The sequence below is a fragment of the Tiliqua scincoides genome, chromosome 4 (genome assembly GCF_035046505.1).
Source record: "Tiliqua scincoides isolate rTilSci1 chromosome 4, rTilSci1.hap2, whole genome shotgun sequence".
NCBI lineage: Eukaryota > Metazoa > Chordata > Lepidosauria > Squamata > Scincidae > Tiliqua > Tiliqua scincoides.
In genome coordinates, this window is record NC_089824.1 from 202083099 (window position 1) to 202105579 (window position 22481).

At 44.6% G+C, this 22481-nt stretch overlaps 1 protein-coding gene across 3 annotated transcripts in view; it reads left to right on the forward strand.

The window, feature by feature from the left end:
- Window positions 1-22481, forward strand: part of JPH2 (junctophilin 2) — a 113054-nt gene that overhangs the window by 58948 nt on the left and 31625 nt on the right. For 2 of the 3 annotated variants that reach the window (XM_066623741.1, XM_066623742.1), the window contains exon 5: window positions 1561-1658. In XM_066623741.1, the coding sequence (XP_066479838.1) occupies window positions 1561-1641 (81 nt within the window). In that variant the 3' untranslated portion in view covers window positions 1642-1658. Of the gene's footprint in view, window positions 1-1560; window positions 1659-3255; window positions 5052-22481 lie in introns of those variants that run through there. The other variant, XM_066623739.1, reaches the window with a different exon arrangement.

Genomic DNA, 22481 nt, shown 5'->3' on the forward strand with positions numbered 1-22481 from the left:
CCTGAAGCATCTCTGGGCTGTTCAGATCTGCATCTTTTTTTTTTTTTTAGGCAGAGATGAGGGGGCAGTCATAGACATTCCCATTATAAGGGAATTTTGTTCTCTTACTTTGGGACTGCATTGTGCCTGCATGTTGGAAAGTTAGATAAGACCGGGCCCTTAGTCTCACACAGCACAGTCACAAAAAACAAAAGGGCAAACAATCTATAAGGCAAACCAATTGGCCCTCAGCCTTTCTCCCACAACTCTGTGCTTTTCTGTTCTGATTCCATTAAAAGCTCATGTTTTGTTTTATGACTTCGAATGCCACCAAAATTCCTCTATTGTTAGTAGACGATAGAGGTGTACTGGTGTACAAAATAGACACTAAAGATGGCGCAGATCTGAGTAGTCCCATTGGGCCTGCTGCAGTGTTACCCAGGGTAAGTGGAATGAATTCCCCTTGCCCAGGCTGAACCGCAACCAGCCCCAACCATGTGTTGGATACGGGGCAGGCCAGCTGGCCTCCTCATTCCAGCAGAGTTTAGGATTGGGCTGTTAGTGAGTTTTGAGTATCTCTCTCTCCCCACCAAACAAACAAAGTTAGCTGGGTACAGTGTTAGGGCAGGCTTTTAGCTATAAATTCTGCTGTATGGTGAGAACTTGGTGTTTTAAGATAAGTGTTTTTTTATAGCTTTACAACCCATTTATACTTCTAGTAAACAGCACATTAAAAGGCATGTAGTCTTTTGTTTTAAGCTGCTAACTTTATTGGTGAACAGTACTTCGAATCTGAGTGTTCCTGGATGTTTGTTGAACGTTGCCATGAGCATTTTTGGGAACTTTGGTTTAAAAAAAAAATCAAATTGCTGTATAAAACTCTTGTCAGTAAGAAAGAATCCAGTTACTTCTGAACTTGTACATGAATGTGAAACCAGTTTAGTGGCTGTTCTTAAGGTGAAAAATATGTGATTTTTAAAAGAGCATTCACAGTGGGTCATTCCTGGGCTGGTCCTGGCTTTGCAATTAAAATAACACATGTGCATATCTATGAATTGAATGCCACTCTGCTATCCTTATTGCCCATCTCTTTATGCCTGAGGTGGGCTGTTCAACCTTTTACAATATATCTTCTTCATTGTGAAATAGGTGGTGTTCTTTTACAAGTGGAAAACTGCTCTGTGGATTGGTCAGTGGGGAATGGATGTTTTTGGGAACAGTTTTTGGTAACATCACAGACCCCTGCCAGTTGGCACTGTTCACAATTGGCTCTTGTGGCACCCTTCAGAATTATTTGTTTTCTCAGCTTGATCCTTGAAGGGATTGGAGTGAAAGCAGTGAGGGTTCTTTCAAAGTCATATTATGAGAACCATGCCAAAGAATTGTTTGTTTCACAGGGAATTCTTGGACTCACCCTTGATGCATCCTTGTTAAGGACAGGGGAAATCACTGAGTGTCCCTTGCCTAAGGGTTCCCCAGCCAACATTTTGAGGAATTTTTAATCTGTGTATAAGCTTTGTTTTAAATCACAGTGGGTTTTATAATAATAGTGGTTAATTATACTCTTGGTTTCTTCCATAGGGACCGAACACAATACTAATCTGTATGGTCATCTTTTTGAATGTTGGCCTGTCCATCTTATTTGTGCATTTTCTCACATGATGAGATGCTAAGACAAGGTAAGAGAGTGACTAAGAGTTCTCTATTGTTTTGACACGTTTGTGAATGAAGATTTTACTGTAGAACCTTTTATAAATGGACATATGAATAATAAAAGCTTCAAATATGTTAGAAAGGAATAATTGATTCCGATGCAAGCTCTGTCAGTGTGGCTGCATGGTGGAAGATGTTGGGTTTGAGACCTTCAGCACCAGTGAGAGAGAGAGGATGAAAGAAAGACAGAGGAGAGGAGATGAACAAGAGAAAAGATTAACTATGTCATTCACGGAGGGATGTCAGAATGCCAGATGCAAGGGGAGGGCACCAGAATGAGGTCTCTTGTTATCTGGTGTGCTCCCTGGGGCATTTGGTGGGCCGCTGTGAGATACAGGAAGCTGGACTAGATGGGCCTATGGCCTGATCCAGTGGGGCTGTTCTTATGTTCTTATGAGGTGTGGTGGAGAGAGAGGGAACATGCATGGCTAAAGAAAGAGAAAGAAGAAAGGGGAATGGACAAGAGAAACAGTGAGTGGAGAGAGTAAACTCCAGTTGATATTTTGGCAGTAGAAGCTGCTGCCCTCCATCCCCTGCATTCACCTTCCAGAGCATGTTAGTTGAGATCACTTCCTCAACAACTCTTTGGGAAGGTAATAAATCCCATGAACAAAACCTTTGCATAGTGTGACATTGTCATTTACATGTTCTTCAAGGTACATGAAGGAGAAGAAGAATGCCTACCTGTTCCTTCACATGCAGTGCAATCCTATCTTGTGCTGGAACAGGCAGGCCAGGATGTCTGTGCTGTATCCAGCGCAAGATTGGGGCCCAAAGTGGCTCAGCCAGAAGTAAGGGGAAACTCTTCCCCTTACCCCTGGGTAAACCATTGCAGCCCCAATGGTTTCCTCAGACTTGTGTCACCTCTGGAGGTGGCATAAGTCTGAGGAGAATGAAGCGGCTTACAATCGCTCCGTGCTGCTCAGGAACAGGGGCCTGGATCTGGTATATCTGTCAGGTCCCAGCGCCACCTCCCGCTCCCCACCCTCCCTCCCCGAGGACTGCCCTCTCCAGGAATGCCTCCTCCCCGCCCACCCAAGAGCCTTGCGTTGGCCAAGCTCGACCAACACAAGGCTTTCTGTCAGAGTCTGCGTGGAGGCTGGATTCAGCCTCTGTGGGCCAGTGTACGTCCCTGCGCTGGCCCAGCTGACTCTTGAGGAGGCTCAAACATGCTTTATGGCACGTTTGCAACCCTCCTGAGCTGGTGCAAGAGACATGCACCGGCCCAAGGGCAACCTCGGATTGCACCCTTGGTGGCTGCTGTCACTCCTATTAAATTGTAAACTGGGACTGAGGGGGTCAAAAATGTGAAGACAAAGGAGGATGGGTGAGAGAGACAATGGGAGAAGGGAGATTCTCCCCTAGTTTAGTAGTGGGGTATGTGCACGCATGAGTAGGTATGTACAAGCCCCAAGATTGACTTTCAACTCTTTTTAGGGAAATGTAGACATCAAACCTTTTCTTAAAGTGTTTAAAGTGTGGCAAACATTAACTGAAGTGATGACTTCTGTTTCCATTGCTTCTCACTGATGTTTTTTTTCTATTGACTTTTATCCACAACAGTCATTTCTGCTGATGTAGACCTTATCAGGGATATAACTCCACCAATTCAGAAACAAGTAAAGAGGGAGGAGCTTAGAACCCTGTGGTTGCATTGTGGTTATGAACTTTCAGAGAGTTCTTTTGATGAACCATTTAGCTCCCACAATGGGTGATCTCTTCTGTCCAACAAGAAGAAGCCTTGAATTTTGCAACCCTTTCTTATTCTTTCTTTGGTGTGAACTTGAAATGCCTTAAACAGTTCATAACTTTGATGAACGACTGTGCTGCTCTTTGAAGAAACAAGGATTCATCTGTAATTGTGGAAGCACAGATGAAACAGGCTCTCCCATGAATTCCACTACGCAAACTCCAGGCTTTACTGGAAGACTTACTATCATCGATTTCCCAGAGAACACCAGAACTGTAAATCATGCAAGAGCCAAGCATAATGATTACAGCTGTGGATATAACTTCTCCACCCAAACCAAGATCATTATGAACCCAGTCTTAGGAAAAATTAGGCCATTTTCCCCGCTGCTACATCATGCTAAATCATTCTGTTTTAGTTCAAACTCCAAAGTGAGCAAAAACCTTCTCTGCCATTCTAGAAAACAAGAGAATCCAGCATCAAGAAATGAAAAACTATCTTCTCTTGTCTTGGGTCTCAGTGCAAGGGTGCATAAAAGTGGTCTAAATCCTAAGCAATCTCCAGAAGAGACTCCCCTGCAGCACCGCTTAGTAGCAATTTCAGTGCTGTTTTTTTGGTAGAATTTTACAGATTTGCTAACCAGAGACTGCATTCTTGACATGGCCTATTGCAACCACTGTGAATGAGGTCCACGCTGATTAGTGCCTTAGCGTATTCTCTTGCTTCTGGCAGTTGCCTGTGACCCGGAAATTAGACCCACAGTGAAATCCATGTGCTGCAATTTGCACAATTTGCTTTACTCTGAGTATTCATATTCTAATGTGACTACCATCCCCATACCCTAAAAAAAATGTAATGTATAAGTCAATCCCTAAGTGTGCTTGGATGTTTTTTTCCCTTTCTTTGTTGAGCACACCATAGATTTTTGAGTCCATTTTAAAAGCTTTAAAACGTACCTTATTTCAAACCAACTGTGAATTTCTGTGCATACTAACACTCCTTAGTACATAAGCTGCAGGTTAAAAATGAGAAAGTGACAGACTGGAAAACGAGTGGTTAAAAAAATAAGAGAGAGAATCTGTAGTTGTTGATACCAAATTATGAGAGGCTTATAATAATACAGTACTGTAGACATACAGCAGGTAGACACAGGGATTGTGTTTTTTGATCAGATGACTTACAGTTCATGAATTGCTGAAGATAAAATTGGAAAGCAGGAGTGATAAATATTGTTTGCCTTTTGCTCTTTTTTATATTTTAATCAAACTGTTGTAAATTGGAGGGAGAGAGATAAATTATCTCTGCTTAGAACTCACATTAGTTGTAACAGTCTTCAGAAAAAAATGTGCAAGTGTGTTTTTAAGAATATCCACATAACTTGGGTCTATAACAGTTTAGTAAATCTTGGATTACACGATTACTTTTCCTTCTTCTAAACATGTTTGTAACAACCAGGTTGCATTGTTTTTGAAATCTGACAGCCTGATTTCTGGCACTCTAGCTGCCAGGTGTACTGTTTCGGTTGCTTTTATATCTCTTCATGTAATTTTCTTTGAGTCACCCAAGTGGCCTTTATTTATCATGAAGCATAAAATCTGATCCTTTTAAAAAGTGCTGAGCTTGTTTCCCCCACCCTCACCTCACTTTGTATAAATATGATGTGTTCTCATTGTTGTGCTTTCTTTCTTGCAGTCTGATGAGAAAAGTAAGTAGATTTGCTCAATGTAGCATATATCAATATGTAGGCTGGGATCCAGAGTGTTCTTTGGGAGTTCCCCAAGAGCTTGAGTGTTCTCCAGGGGAATATTTTGGCACTTCCCCCTTTTTAACAGTGGCTACTCCATGCCAAATGAGGAAATGATTTTTTTGGCAATGCTTCACTTTCAAATGCAGTTCTCCATGTAATAAAACAGATGAGTCAGACAGCCCAATTCAATGGAAATTCCTGTGTGGGTTACACTGCATCCCACAAGGTAATTTTAGCTATTTGAGGTCACTTTGGGGTAAGAGGATATCTGTCCACTTGTCCTGCGGTAAGTCCCAGAAGCTGCAACTGGTCAACTTGGACCTGTGTCTGCAATATCAGCGGTGCAAGTCTGTGTTGATCCATGCAGGTGAATCAGGCCAAGGAAAGGGGTTTGGTTATGGTGCACCCTCCCGCCAGTGTGCCTGGGCTTTGTACTGTCACAAAGTGCTTTATGGTGCTTTTGCAACATCATGCACTGATGGGATGCATGTTGTTAGGATTGAACCGCAAATCTCCCAGTGGTATGCAGTATTGATTTGACTGTTCTTTGGATCCTAGCCATATATGTAGTATGTATAATATATATTTATATATATAACTCTCTCAAAAAAGAGAGAGAATTGGAAATCCTTAGGGTTGTCTCTTGGTCACTCCAAGCTATATAACTATGGTGTTTACATGCAGGTAGCCACAAGCCTACCTCCAAGAAGTAGCTATGAGTAATTCAGTAGTCAGGAATGGGCCCCCTGTGACTTATAGCTCTGAAGCACTTTTGTGTCTTTTGCCATCTCTTTCTGGAGAACCTCAGCCTTTAGTATTCCTTAAAAGGTATTTTTTCTAACCTCCTTGCCCCAGTTCCTAGGATGAATTTTTGCACACAGCAGTAAAAATAAATAATTGACAAGCATAACATTTGAATCACAAGGCCTGTGTGGGCATCAATGCACATGGAGTTTCTATACTTGTGAGCTGCAATGGAGGAGTCATCATTTATTGTAAGTCTGTAAAAGTCCATTCCTTTAAAGTAAATGGGAAAGATTTGGCAGTGGGACAGCTGCATGTGGGCAGCACCTGTCTGTGACCCCAAGGAACTGCTGGATCAGAGCAAATGTGTGCACAAGCCTTGAGGGTTTTTATTTCCAAGGGCAAGCAGGAACAGGTTTACCTCAATTTTGCGCACCTTCAGCAATAGGAATCTGTTACATTTTTCAGGTCTTACAAAACTACTAATGCATTTTATCTCAACCAGCGACATACCTTAATCAAAAATTTGAACAAAAAAATGGTAACACAGGCCAACACACATTTTGCTTCCCTAAACATTACACCAATTCCTGGGTATATTTGGAGTGCCAATTCCAAAAATGGCATCTGTTTTGCCCTATCACGTCTAGTTTTGGAGACACGGCATAGCCTCTTTAGTGAATGGTTCAAGCAGCTTCCTCATGAGCAAGCCTACACCATGGCTTCCTCATGAGGAAGCTGCTTGAACCATTCACTAATGAGGCTATGCCATGTCTCCAAAACTAGACTTGATAGGGCAAAATGGATGCCATTTTTGGAATCGGCATCCCAAATTCATATCAAACCACCATAAAGTTTGGGAAAAACTCTTCTGACCCTCAGTTTTGTAGGCCTGTGTAATTTGTGTAATATTGTTCAGAAATTTCCATCAGTTCTGCTGGATTATGTGCAATAATAAAAGTTATTTTGCTCATGTTACCACCTGTGAATGTTTAAATAAAATGGAGGGAGGCGGTGGATTCATCTGTGACATTCTGCTTTTGAAGTTTCATTTTACTAGCCTTGATGTTGCTGAAACTGACAGGGTGACAATTACAAACCAGGGTACAATCCAGTCAAGTACTCTGAAATCCCATAGATTTTAATGGAACAATTTAGGATAAAATCTCTCCTACTGAAATCAACAGGACATAAAAGTGCTTCTCTTTGGTAGGTTCATGCCCCAAGAGATTTGGATTTTAACCATTTTGTGAGTAAGCTTGTTCTGCATTTGCTGATTATGGCAACAAGTGAGAAGGTGGGAATGTTTGAAATTGGCAGGATGACCTAGCTTAAACCTTGGAATTTTCATCCATGCAGTTTGAGGAGGCTCAATCTGTTGACTGCAGATGTCACAAAAGTGCTTTGCTCTGCATTGAGAGAGCCATTTCCTTAGTGCTATTCTGTTGAGAAGGGAAATTTAGGGAGGGTGACCCACAGATGAATGATGACAAATAATGATGACATCACTGCCTAACACCCAGGGCATGCGCTCAAAACCATAGGGGGACCTGGCTTCTGCTTCAAGATCTGTTGGTGGAAGCGAGTGCTACAAGCCATTCAAAGTGAAAAATCCCTGGGTGGTGGTCATGTCTACCAGTCTCTCAAAGCTAAGAGTAGACCTGGCCTTTGAGAACCCTTGGGAAATCCAGGTCTAGCGGCTGCTCAATGACACATTTGACACCCCAGACTGATTGACACTTGGGGTGGTCCATCCCCCACCCTACCCTTGATACACTACTGGTGACAGTTTACCCAAGCATTATCTATTCACCCTTCCTCTCAACTTTCTAAGGGATCCTATCCTACCAATGCTGATGAAGCCATTCAAGAACCTGAGCAGACCCACACACTTCCAGACATCTGAAATACTATTATAAAAATGGTTTGTAGTTTCATTCTGATGTTAACAGTTGCCTGGGTCCAATACAATGGAAGTGTGTTAAGCAACCTTTCTGAAACAGCTTTAATTTATTTTTTTTAATGGTGCCAGTAGCAGCCCAGTATACTAGGTCAACCTTCATTTGTCTAATTACTTGCCATTTAGGAAAATCAGAGTAACACATCAAAATGAGAAGCTTTCAACCAGGTACCCATAAGCTAACACACTGTGTGCCAGACCTCACATCAAGGATCATTGTGCAGTTGCCAAGGACCACTGCCCAGGTGAAGGGCCCACTGCTTGTCCCTTTATGTGGGGGCAGCAGAATGACTCTTTCAGGACTAACCCAGTTAAGAAAAAATTTGCTGAGGGCCCCTGGAAGCACCCCTCCATGTGGCAATGGAAAGTTCTGTTCCCTTATACGAATCCAGCATTAATGTCAATAAATCCAGGATTCCTGTCACCTTTTGTGCATGGAAAGAAAATCATCCTGCAAATCTGTATGTGTCTTGTCTGATTTTCCCTATCTTGCCACCTATGCCAATTTGTCCCATCCAAATATTCCAACTCCCTTCTAGTACCCACTTTTTGGCTAATTTCTTTGCCAAAGAATTTCTTTGGTGTGCATTTCTTTTGTATGAATTTCTTTGCACACCACAGCTGTTCTTGGAAAAGGAGGATGTTAATCCTCCTTTTCCAAGAACAGCTGTGGTGTGCAAAGAAATGAACAGAACTCCTTATCAGTTGAGCAACTAACAAGAATTTATTGCTACAAACACACACACTCCCTGCAAGTCCTCTTGTCCAGAGGCTTTCCCTCCCCAAAACTCCACTTAACTCAGTGGGTAAAGGTCCAAAGCCTCCAGTTCAAGTCCACAGTCTAATCTCCAAAGCACAGTCCAGTCTTCTGAAGCAAAGTCCCTCCTCTCCAGCAGTGTCTCCTCCAGCAGGATCCTGGCAATCCTTTCTTCTGTGTCCTCCAGCCAAGTCCTGGCAGTCCCCTTCTCCTGTAGGTCTGGGTCAGGTAGCTCTGTTTGGTCAGGTAACATCTCCCTCTGGGTCACGATAGCTCTTGGTCAGGGTAGCTTTGCTCCTTCTGAACCTGTGTTTTATCCTTGTATGTCCCATTATGTCCAAATGCAGCTCAGCTGTGAGCTACCTCCTTAGCTCATTCAAAGTCCCATCAAGGTCAAATGAAGCTCAGGTGTCCATCCAGGTCTCCATTGGCCTTGATTGATTACAGCTGTGGAGCCAGCCCTGCCCTTCCCAGAGCTGTCAAACAGCTGTTAAAACGTGGAATCGCTGTCAACGCCACATCATCCACCTGATGATCTTCTGATCTTCCATTACAGTATGCATGTGTGGCCTGAAGGCACATGATGCAGTCTTAATGCTGAAGCTCAGAGCCAGTCCAACAATGAGGCTGACTGAAGCAGCCACTTTGAGCAACAGGCTGGAGAGGATCAGCAAACCAACAAGGGGTACCCTGCCCCCTGCAAATGCATATCCCCACCTTCTGGCTGGCCTGGTGCCCATGCAGCTGTCTCAGTCAGAACTCCAATCCTCTTCTCACTCACTAAGAGTAAGCAAAAGGAGAGCCAGGACAGTGGCAGCTCACCTCTTTCACCAGCAGCACTGTGATGAGCAATTGTGGTGGCAGCACTGCAGGAAGAATCAGCACACAATCCTGGTTTGATCACCTGCTTCCACAAGCTTTCAGCACAGGATCATTCCTCCTCCTTCTTGCCCAACCAGTGAAAAGTTCAGGCAGGCAAGCAGGAGATGAAGCAGAGACCCACCACTCCTTCTTCTTACCTTGGCTCTAGGTCCTCCATCCCCCACTACCACTCTTCTTCAGATTCACTGGGAATGCCCCTGCGGAAGCTAATGAGATCAGATCCTCAAAGCGATCTGGGAAGGAAATAAATGCATATGGGATAAATGCATATTGCATATGGGAACGATATGAATGGTGGTCTAAGCTCCTCCAAATAAAAATGGGGTATGGGGATTCTTATGGTGCAAAGTCAAAGTCTACGCTGCAGCTTTTTCGTTCTCTGCAGATGGTCTCCCTGACAAAACAGAATGGATGCAACTCACATTCCATGTGCCTGGAAGACCCAACTGCTGGTCATAGCCCATTTTCTGATTCCCCCCCTCCCATCAATGATCAAAGCCTCAGAGGAAGAGGGGGGCTAAGATGTACAGGCATGTGAGTTTTAAATTGTGTGTGGTCATTCATTAAAATGAATGCTAAATAAACAGAAAACATCAGTCTTGCCCAGCTGGTCATTACTTTGAGCCATCTTCCAAGCAGAGAGAAGCACTTGAATAGAGATAGCATGCATGGTCTGGTGGTTGAGTGGAAGGCTGCTGGAAGAAAGCAGGAAAGGTCCTGGTTGAATTTTGAATGGGAGACTGAAAGCTGATATCAGAAGACAACAGAGCCAGTAGGAGTCACTGTTTACAGCTTGGCCGACCTGAAACTGCTCCTGTGGGAAGCTCGGGAGGCATACCCAGATGCTAGATGGCTAAGTTTGCAGACACCAAGCTTTTCTGGGTGGTGAAGACCAGAAGCGATGGTGAGGAGCTCCAGAAGGATCTCTCCAAACAGACAGAATGGGCAGCAAAATGGCAGATGCGTTTCAATGTAAGTAAGTGTAAAGTCAAGCACATTGGGGCAAAAAATCAAAACTTCACATGGGTTCTGAGCTGTCTGTGACAGATCAGGAGAGGGATCTTGGGGTGGTAGTGGACAGCTCAATGAAAGTGTCAACCCAATGTGCGGCAGCAGTAAAGAAGGCCAATTCTATGCTTGGGATCATTAGAAAAGGTATTGAGAACAGAACGGCTAATATTATAATGCCATTGTACTTCAATGGTAAGGCCACACCTGGAGTATTGTGTCCAGTTCTGGTCACCACATCTCAAAAAGGACATAGTGGAAATGGAAAAGGTGCAAAAGAGAGCGACTAAGATGATTACTGGGCTGGGGCACCTTCCTTATGAGAAAAGTCTATGGCGTTCGGGCCTCTTCAGTCTAGAAAAGAGGCGCCTGAGGAGGGACATGATTGAGACATACAAAATTATACAGGGGATGGACAGAGTGGATAGAGAGATGCTCTTTACCCTCTCACACAACACCAGAACCAGGGGACATCCACTAAAATTGAGTGTTGGGAGAGTTAGGACAGACAAAAGAAAATATTTCTTTTCTCAGCGTGTGGTTGGTCTGTGGATCTCCTTGCCACAGGATGTGGTGACGGCATCTGGCCTGGATGCCTTTAAAAGGGGATTGGACAAGTTTCTGGAGGAAAACTCCATTATGGGTTACAAGCCATGATGGGTATGTGCAACCTCCTGATTTTAGAAATGGGCTATGTCAGAATGCCAGATGCAAGGGAGGGCACCAGGATGCAGGTCTCTTGTTGTCTTGTGTGCTCTCTGGGGCATTTGGTGGGCCACTGTGAGATTCAGGAAGCTAGACTAGATGGGCCTATGACCTCATCCAGCAGGGCTCTTCTTATGTTTTTATGACCACGCTGTAAAAGATTCCATCTGGAAGAAAAGGTTTCTATGAGCTGCCCATAGATTGTAGTAAACTGTACTCTACTGTAGAGCTTTGTAATTTGCTTGAGCATTTGCTTGGGCATTTGTTTAGGCATAGGAAAGGTGGGGATTTAAACCTCTCAAATAAATAAATAAAATTGCAGAATAGTAATTTCCATAGAAGACTTTGAGTAGGAGGTATCTAGGAGGTGAAGGGATGGCAGAGACATGCAGCTGCCTCGGACAAGCAGGAGGTGTCCATATTTGCAGCCTTTCCTGGTTGAACAGTAGACTTCAGACATTTGGACTGAGATGGCGGATGAAGGAACATGGCACTCTCAACCCTCCCACTCCCTGACCCAGCTGATCACTGTGAGATGATATGAGAAGGATAAGATTCCATGGTTAATACGCAAGAGAGATTCCAGTCCAGAAATACCAGCTGCTGCAAGGGAGTGCAGAGAGGCTGTAAAATAACTCCTGGCTAGAAGACAGTGGATCTTGCCAATGTTGGCAGCAGTTATACAGTCTGGGTGGTGGAGCCCTCTGCTGGAAATACGGTCCTTAGGCAGCAGGTAACACTAGTCCAGGCTGAGTGCCAGCCAGCTTCAGCCAGTCCTATGATGCAACAGCAATTATATGCTACTGTTCTTCTGCTCTTTCTGCATGCATCCCGTCAGACAAAAATGGGCATCAGCCTTCAATATCAGGAGAGTTTGACTTGCACTGCAGGTGCCTGGAACAGTCAGTTGCTCATCATATCCCATTATCCGACTTCCATCAACAATCCGAGCCTAATGCAGTCATTTTCAACCACTGTGCTATGGCACAGTGGTGTGCCGCGAATGGTCTACGGGTGTGCCACGAGAGTTTAGGGGAGGGCCATTTATTAGTAGGGCTATTGGGGGATGTGAGCCCCCCCACCAACAGCATGGTGTGCCTTGTCAGTTGTCAAAAACTGATGGTGTGCCTTGACAATTTCAGTACCTTGTCAGTGTGCCATGAGATGGAAAAGGATGAAAATGGCCTAATGGAAAGGCTGTTTTGCATAAGGGGATGCCAAAACTCCTGACATAATTCTGAAATATTATCCAATTCCGTGACCAGGAAGCATGATGATGATGGTGGTGGTGGTGGTGATGATGAATGTTTATATATTACTTTCCTCCACCACCACCCCAAAGTTCACAGAATAGTTTACATAGCAAAATAAATAAGTGAAAAGATGTTTGCTCATCCCTGAAGGGCTTACATCCAAAAGAGATACAGGAGAAACACCCACATATAGCCACTGGCAAAGACCTCTCTTAGCTGAGGTGCTGAAGTACCACCTCTTTGCTGAGGTAAAGAGGGACAGTTGCTCTCTCTCTCTCTCTCTCCGCTAAATATAACAGACGCACCACTTTTAAAAGTGTGTCTTTGCCCAGTTAGCAGAAATGCCTATCATTCCTATGGAATTCACCATTATGTCAAAAAATGACACTGCTTGGCATTTTTCTATAGGCCTCTCAGCAAGCAGAGCACTTCAGAACCGTTACACCCTGTGATATTTAACATTTAAAAACCTGTGGGGAAGGGAAGTCTATATTACTGCAGTATTTGTAGTCTGGAGACAGCAAATGGAACTGAGCTCTAATGACAAACATCCTGTAACAAAGCACATCTGACTGGCTGGAAGGGTGCAGACTGCAGAAGGCTCTTTGGCTTGTTTCTGCCATGAAATGCAAACACATCTGAGACTTGCAAAGCAAGACTGCAAAGCACCCTGCTCTCTTTAGCGTCACTCTCCACTAAGGCAGTGGTTCTCACACATTTAGCACTGGGACCCACTTTTTAGAGTGAGAATCTGTCAGGACCCACTGGAAGTGATGTCATGACCGGAAGTGACATCATCAAGCAGGAATTTTTTTAACAATCCTAGGCTGCAATCCTATCCAGGATTAAGTCCCATTTACTATCGTTGTTAAAAGAATATACATAGTAGCCTCTTAGAAGTACAGGTCTGTAACATTTCCCCAAATGCAGTCACATACCATGGCAGCAACAAGTCTAATATATTAAAAATAAAATATTAAAATGAATGGGGACCCACCTGAAATTGGCTCACGACCCATCCGGTGGGTCCCGACCCACAGTTTGAGAAACACTGCACTAAGGTATAAAGTGTTTCAAACCAGGGATCTCAGCAATATATGATAGTGACAGGTCTGACGCAGTTATAGGTCAGCTTCATATGTATTTTAAAATTGATTTCTGTGTTATGTTCTTCAACTGTTGTGCGTTCTTTGTGTAGCAAATTGTGACTGCCCGAGGAGAGAACCTGCTAGCCCATTCCTTGCTGTGCTCAGGGCCAGCGTAAGTTCCATCTCTGCCTAAGGCACTGCAATAAGTTGCCATCCCCATCGCCGTGTGCGTGCACCCCTTCCCCTACCTTAGCTCCTTCTCCTCCACCACCACCAGCACCACTCCCATCAGTTTAAAAAGACTGAGGAAAGTGGAAGGGAAAGTGTGTGGAGCAAAATAGACTGGTGGTGTAAAGTGTCTCCTGGCAGACAGTCTAGGCCACCACTCTCTTCAACCCTCCACACACTTCCTCTGCCTTCATAAAATGGTGGGACTGGAGGGAAGAGGAGGAAAAGCAGTGTCAGTGCTTTCAGCTGGTGTACAGTTAGACCAAGTAAGGAAAAAGAGTAGGCAGATGGATAGGACAGAGGCTTGGAAAGGTTGGCTGTGGTGCCTCCCCCCCCCCCAAATGTGGAACTTCCTTTCAAAGAAGATTCAGGAGGACCGCTATGGTGAAAATCCATGATCTCCCCCTACATTTTGCCCATTTTCCCACCTATTTTGAACCTTCCTCTCACATTAGAGGCTTCTGTGGTGCCTCAGCATCCTGAGCACAATCCTAATCAACTTTCCAGTACCAAAGTAAAGGCAATGCAGCTCCAAGGTAAGGGAACAAACATTCCCTTACCTTGAGGTGGCTTCCGTGACTACCACCCAACTGCAGGATGCAGCACATGCTCCATTGGCACAACTGTGTCAGTGCGGGAGAGTTGGTTAGGATTTGGGCCAGAGTTGTTGCCCATCTTCATCTTCCCCATGTGACTGGAAGACCATGAACCTGGTTTTCACCAGCTTTTTGGACTTTGAAGCTCACCAGTCTCCCAAGATTGGGAAAAATTTGTCGGGCTGGCGGAGGAGGGTGGAATGTGCCTCCTTGTCAGCAGCAGAGCAACAGAGTAGAAGGGCACCACAGGAAGCAACCGGTCCCAAACAGAGTCACAGACACAGGCTTGTTGAGTAGAGAAGCATATATTGGTAAAAGGAGCAGGCAGAAGAGTAGTCAGTCAAACGGGCCAGAAGTCAGGGATACAGCAAGGCACAGTCATGATAAGCAGTTTGAGTCAGAAAACAAACCAGCAGCACTTCACCTAGAACATCCACCACAATCAGCCCACACTTGGTGTCTGTACCAGTCACCTTATATACTAGAGCCAGCCAATCGGAACATGGCGACCTCATCATCCCGTGACAGTCTTGTGACCTGCCCTGATTGGCTGCCACTGCAGTGCACCACTCCTCCATGGGCTACATGCCTCAGCACGCATCTCCCTGAGTCACATGGCTCCCACCTTACACAGGTGCATTTAATTACTGATCAGTGCTGCAGTTACATTTGTTTACATTCACTGGGCCTGGACATCAAGGCCCCCAGCCACATCCTGGCTGAAAACAATTCAAGGCCTGAGAGATGCCAAAGTCCTGACAAAATTAACTGGACTCTGGGTCAGTAATCAATCCAAAAGGAAACTGGGGTAAAAGTCCAAAAGGCATTAAAAAAAGTGGTGTCATGCCCCCTGGATGCAATATGTGGAGTATCAGACGTTTCAATGAAAAAGGCAACATACAGTATCGATGCATTAAATAAATAATTATATATCATCTGCATACATTCACGTGGATCATCTGTTCAACCCTGACAAGCTGTTCCCACCCACTGCTGCCCTCAATGCGACACTGCAGCACAGCTGTTGCTAGAAAGGGAAATGGAAAATAGCTGCCTTGATTGCCACGATAAACAAGACTTATGGAGAGCAGAATGTAATTATCCATCTGGAATTCAGTTTTTCATACACTCGTTTGTAGTCAAGAGCTTCTTCAGCAATCTCAGTTGGGCACAAGTGAACCTTGGCTGCCATCGCTGTTGACCTTTTCCAAATCTCATTTAGAAGACCAAGGACTGCTTGAGGCATTCACCATTTCCCCATGCAATGTGCTCTGACTGTCTCCAGAGTGGCTTTAATGCGGAAAATGTAATGGGTGCTCTAGGGGACCCAAGGCTACAGTCATCCTGCAATGGCGCATATGGTATGGCTGCTGAAGCCTGAGAGATCAAACCTTGTAAGCTTTTTGCATGAGAAACCATTTGGGTGCTTGTAATCCTCTCTGAGGTGCTTGGAGGAAAAACTCAGGGGTAAATGCAATAAAGAAGAAAGACTTTCATGGTCACAGCAAGACATTTTTTCACCTTCTAGTCATCGTGTAGTCTCTTCCAGGGACTTGTCTGTGGAAATCCCGGGTCATTTGTTACAGTTGCATCCCTGGGACTTACTAAGGTGCATTGTAATGAAAAAGATTTTGAATCTCTTACTTTAACAGACAAGCAAGTAGACAGACAGAGTGAATGTTAACAGGAAGCAGGAAACAGGAAATTAATAGTGTAGTGGTTTGGGAGGTGGGCTTAGACCTGGAAAATCCAGGTTCAAATCCCCCCCTCAGCCATGAAGCTTCCTGGGTGACCTTGGGCCAGTCACTTTCTCTCAGCCTCACCTACCTCACAGGGTTGTTGGAAGGACAAAAGGAAGGGAACACTGGAGGAAGGGTGGTATAAAAATGTAAATAAATAAATTCTTAGTCTCCCTTCTAGCCTGCCTGCTTGCTTATCTGTTAAAGAACCTCCTCCACCATGGTGCACACAGCCCAAGCAGCAGGGGATGGCAGCAGGAGATTGTGGGTGGTTGGTTCTCCCCCTTATGGCTCTGTTGTATTGGGCCCCCAAATGGCATACCCCTCCAGGGCCACAAGGGAGCTGGACGAGGTAGCCCCTCATGGCCCACATGCCCTTGGCTATCCTGTACATCTTGGGCAACATGTAGAGAAACAAAACATGTGACAAGATATCACTATGCGCCAGGTTTCCCTGATCACCATTAGCTTCACTTGCTGGGGTGTAAAATCTTGAAGCAAAATGAAGTCATACCACACACATTTTCTGCCTCTATTTAGCGGGATGTGGGGAATAAGTATGGGGAATTCCATGCTTCATCTTGTCCTGCCCAGAGAGAAGACCAGCCTACACAGTGAAAAATGAAAAATGAACCCTGCCTGCATATTAGTCTGGTAACTCTTTGAGAAAATGCTCATGAATCTTTCAGAGTGCAAGAATGAAGTGCACCTCCAACATTAACCCAGGAAAAACAACGTTGCCAAAGACAATGGAATACACACCATCTTTTCAAGGCAATTGGGCTATTTCTTTACAAGGTGACTTCTGTTGTGCCTCTTTTATCTTGTGGCTTTTACAAAGGAATAATACTGTTGCTCCTTCCCCATTTCCCAGAGTGGGAAGTGTCAGGAGCAGCGCTACCTGGAGGAGAATGGCCACTGGAGGCTTCTGGTGCTTTTCTATTTATTGACAAATGTACATGGGGAGCATCAATGGCAGCATCTCTACATCGGCAGCAGATCCACTATCTTTCTTCAGATCTCCAGAGAGAGGCTGCCGTGCACTCTTTGGGGCTTTCTGCTCTGCATCTCTCCTTGCTTTTTACCTCCAGACTGCCTTCTCATCTTAGCTGGCTCTTTTCTTCCTTCACAGGCTCATCAGCCCTTCCCCTTTGCTTTTGGAGGGGCACCTCCTCCAATTTCAATCAGCTATTCTCATGCCAAACTTTCAAGAGAGACCATCGTCTAGCCATTAATGCCCATAAACACTTACTCACTATTAAAGAACATGAACAAGCAAATCTCCTTAACCCCAGGACAGCCAGCCAGCCACATTTCCAAGCTTACATTTGCACCCTGGAAGGCTGGAAATGGAATGTTTCATTTTTTGTTATTTTGAAATGGAAGCTTGACATCTTGGCCCACAATGTGAACTGTGCTATAGACTCCACAGGCAAGACCATTTCCTTTGAAATCCATATCACTGACTAGAGGAGCGTCACGTTGTCCTTCCTGGATCGAAATGACCTTTCTTAAACCTTATTCTTATTTGCCATACTGAAATGGCAGAGCACAAAAGAATGCAATCCTTCTCAATCATCCTTTACTATCTTGAACTTTCTGGAGGGAAAGGTGGTTTGTTTTTTTTCAGATACAGGAAAAACTGTACTTTTCAAGTTGGAGCCTTGGACTGATACAAGCCAGGCATAGACTCTGCTCCACAGAGCAGGCCAGATATTAAGGACAGCATGTGTTACTTGACACTGCTGGCGAACAGCAGAGCCTCTACAGGTACAGGAAGGGAATCCTCTACTTCTGTTTTCAATTCAATAAAAGAACCAGAGTAGTCTTTTGTTTCCTTCATAACACCCTTTTCTAAGTTTATTGCTGAGAACTCCAGAGGGTCTGAGGCTGACGCACAACACCACAGAAATTCAAATCAGTTTTCTTTTCCTCAGTCAGTAGGAGCTGCACAGCCCATCTCCAATGGACTACATAAGTGATTTACTTGCTCAAGTTACCTCACTTGACGTGAGGATTAAAGAGCATGCATATGGCACCATAAAGCTTGCACACTGACCGACACAACCCATTCCAGAGACACAGATGTCTCCGTGCTTCTCAACAATTTTAACTATTGTGCCAAGTCACTAGCCATACACTTGTCCAATTGCATGTTACTTTTTGTTCCCAAGACCAAATTAAATGCTAACTTTCTTTAAACAGCCAAATATATGAAGCTGCCTCATACTGAGCCAAATCATTGGTCCATCTAGGTCAGGTGTGTCAAACATAACCCCGCAGACTGAATGTGGCTCCTGGAAGCTCTTTATCTGGCCCTGTGATAATTAGGCTATCCCAGTATAGCGCCCTTCAACAGCGCCGCTTCTGCTGAGGCTGTCAGAGGGCATGATGAAAGGAGGCCTCAGAGGACACTGCACAGGCAGGGGCAGACCAGTGAGAGAGGGAGACACTGTCGCAGTGCTGGGAGACCCCAGTTATCACACAGGCTGCCCTTTCATCAGTGCTGCTTCTGCTGAGGCATCACTTTGTAGACCACCTCGCAGCTGCTGAACTGCCAAGTGACGCTGCAGCAGAAGCAACACTGCTGAAAGGGCAGCCCGTGTGATCATTTGCTCTCCCATATCTTTGAAAATATTATCAAGATTTGCACATTTTTGCTTCTATCATTTGCAGCTAATGAGTTTCTATCTGAGAACAAAGTGCTTTTTCTGGCCATCATCTGCTTAATGACATCACTTCCTGCTTAATGACGTCACTTTTGGCCCTCAGCAGGCGCCATGAATGCTATTCAGCCCACTATATGAAGTGAATTTGACACCCCTGATCAAAGTCATGGCTGTCTGCACTGACTGGCAACAGCTCTCAGGATCTCAAACAGGACAGGAGTCTTTCCTAGTCCTGCCTCAAAATGCAGGGTCTGAGCCTAGGACCTTCCGCATCCAACACATGTTGCTCTGCTGCTATGCTTCAGCCCTATCCCATGTTTATAACTAAAAGACAAAACCCACATCATGAAGTGAGACTTTGCTCTAAGCATACATGCACAGGATGTACAGGTCACTTTGTACAGCATTAATATAAAACCTATGATGCACTGTGTTTGCAAACTGAAATTGCAGGGGTAATAATATCCAGGCACAGGAGTTTAATGTGAACAATTTATTTGCTTCTGTAGGGTTGCCAGCTTTTGTGCATGCCTTGCTCCTATTCATCTGACAGTTTGCTGACACAGATATTAAGCAGGTGGAGTTTTTCTTGGGACAGATTAAAATATCGTATTGGGAAAAGCTTTTCCTTCTTCAGATCACTGTTTAGAGCAGGGGATCCCAAACCCCAGCCAGGGGCCATTTGCGGCCTTCAGGGACCCGCAATCCAGCCTGCAGGGAGCCCCCAATCTCCAATTAGCCTTTGGTCCACCAGAGACTTGCTGGAGCCCATGCTGGTCTGATGCAACTGCACTCAACATGAGGGCCAACTACTCAATCTCTCATGTGAGCTGCAGGCCAGGGCTCTCCCTGTTGCTTGCTGTTTCATGTCTGTGAAGCTGCAGTGGCAGCAAAGGAAAGGCTGGTCCTGCTTTGCGCAAAGCTTTTTACTGGTCTTGAGTTATTCATTCATTCATATAAGTTCCATCTCCAACATATTTGTTTATGTAAACTTATTCAAATTCATTCAAATTTTAAATATAAATTAATTCTCCCCCCCCCCCCGACACACTGTCAAAGAGATGATGCGGCCCTCCTGTCAAAAAGTTTGGACACTTCTGGTTTAGAGGCGCTGTTCAGATGTAAAGGGCAAAAAAACAGTTGGTAATCCTTAAAGAAGAAATGTTTAATGTTATCAGCACAGACGCCTCTGCTTGTTATCAGAGCAGAAAAGCAGAAAAGAGCAGGATGAGAACACCCAAACATGTTCATGTTAAGTGCAAAGATGTAGAAATTCAGGAGAAGCTTTTCAACAAAAATAAAGCATTTTAATGTATGTTTTCACCATGGGAAATTAATCAAACCCATTAAATGAAGAGCCTTGTCAATAACCAACAAATCCTCCTAAATGAAATCCCAGCACTCAGTGCTTAAAAGCCCCTGAAAATGATGTCTCATGCCAGCTGTGACTCAGCCAGAAATAACTCTTTCTCTTTTGGAGATCTCATCTTCTCCAGGTTCCTGTAACCATATTGTGACAAAACCATCAATAACTGGGAAAAGTTATCTGTCAGGCAGATCATGCAACTTCTTCAAGAAAGCCTTTAAGGGAAGGGAATGAAGGGGGAGAACAGTCCTCAAAAATCACAACAGCAAGTCTTTCCTCTTCCTAAAATGATCCCTGGTTCCTTCCTTATCTATTTGGAGCTGCAAACTTTTTGGTTGCTAAACATGTGCCTTTCTTTCCTGTCAGTTGGTACCCATGAAATAAAAATATGTCCATCCAAGTGGGTCTCTGCAGGGAAAAGTAGGTTGAGGCTCCAGACAAGAAAACTCAAACTGATGTGAGACTTTCCCTCAGCATGAAGGTTGTAAGCCAAGCACAGGCTGGGCCAGTGACTCAATGCACAATGTGTCTGACTACACACCAGGACTGGAGGTTTGACTCCTACCTGGTTTGCTCCTTCTGCATTTTGGACTGAAGAAAGCTGGCCCTGCACTCTTCCCATTCCTCAGAACCAGGGGTCGCCAGCCTTTTCAGCACAAGGGCCGCATCGTATATCTGACATGGTGCTGAGTGCTGGAAAATACATAAATACATAAAACATGCATGGAGAAATGATGTACTAAGAATTTGATTGAATATAAAAAGTGGGCGGGGTGGAAGGAGTAAAGGAGCAACGGGCAAATTGACTTGCACAGGAAGGGGGGAAATGGATTTTGAAAAGGGATTGGAAAAGCATGGGATACAGGTCCAGCCTTGTTATACACTGATTTTTTTATACACGGATTTGACTCAACACAAATGGCCCCTGCAAATGAGAAGGAATGTGCTGATCCCTGGAGAAGGGAAAAATGCACCCCTTCAAAATCAGTTTAAAAAACAGCTTTTTACTGTTGCAGAGAGACTGTCATACAAGTGATTACAGGCATAACCTAAGTATCCACAGATTTTTCTGTCTCAAAGCTGATGAGAAAGGTCCTTTAAATTAAAGGAAAACAGTCCTTTAATAATACCAGAGAGGGCAGCCGGCTGACAACCCATTAATCATTCTCTCTGCGGACTTCACTCCTCCCTTCCCCCTGAGCACGTGAAAGAAGGTTAAATGGCAGCGATTATTACCTTCTCCATTCTTTTCCCCTTGCTGGGGCTCCTGGTAAGGGAGGGATTGCTGCCTCCTAGTGAAGCCTAAGCTCCTGGAGAGAAACAGATTGACTCTGTATGCATTTCAAAAGGTCAGCAAAGCTGTTTTTAAATCACCGGAGGAAAGAGACTTTGTTTTTTAAATTGATTTGCTATAGTGCGTTTTTTGCCATCCATGTGAGTTTTTGGAATGAAACCCTTGCGAATAATGATTCTCAACATTCTACATTCTGCCACTAGAGGTGCTGAATGGAATTATTCCATTGCATTACATTCAGCACTTCTAGTGGCTGAATGAGGTATATACCAATGCTAGGAGACCCAGAAGTATGTCTTTTCAGCTATTTTTAGCTCCGAGGGGCTGGGGAACAGTGCGGGCCAGATAGAATCCTCCGAAGGGCCAGATTTGGACCCCAGGCCGGAGTTTGGAGACCCCTGCTCTGATGCCAAGGGAGCTGTGAGTGCCAAAGGGGTCTCCTTGGAGAAGACAACAGAAGCTGTACTGTGAGCTGTACCATGAGCACTGGACTTCTACATTGTTCTCTTCTGATGTCCAAAGACTTTGAGTTGAGTCCCACCAAAGATATTTTTACCTGGTGCAACCTTCTTCATGCCATCTTCGACTTCACGATTGAGAGTAGTATTGGGAGAAAAAGGAAGAAAATCTTAGCCTTATCAGTCCCCCACGTTCTCATACAGCATGAAGACAGCCCTCAACCAACTGCAAACAAGACATCTCCTGCCACGCTGAACAGCACAAGAGAAAAGGATGCTGAGGCGAAGGACAAATGTCACATGACCTCTTGCTGTGCTCCACCTACCTCCTCCACCATCTGCTTCTGGGCCATCCTTTGTCATTCTTGGGTCTCTTTTCCATTGCAGGCAGGTTGTTGGTTGAGCAGAAGTTGGGCCAGTGGTGCAATAAATAATGCATTTGACTATGGATCAGAAGATTGCAGACTCCTACCTGGCTTGTACCGCTTGTCTTTTTTGGACAGTAGAGAGCCTCTGGAGAAAGATGGCAACCCCCCATCCTACTCTTCTGAATAATTGCCAAGGTAACTGTGTGCACCAAAAGGATGTCTGTGGAGCAATGGAGA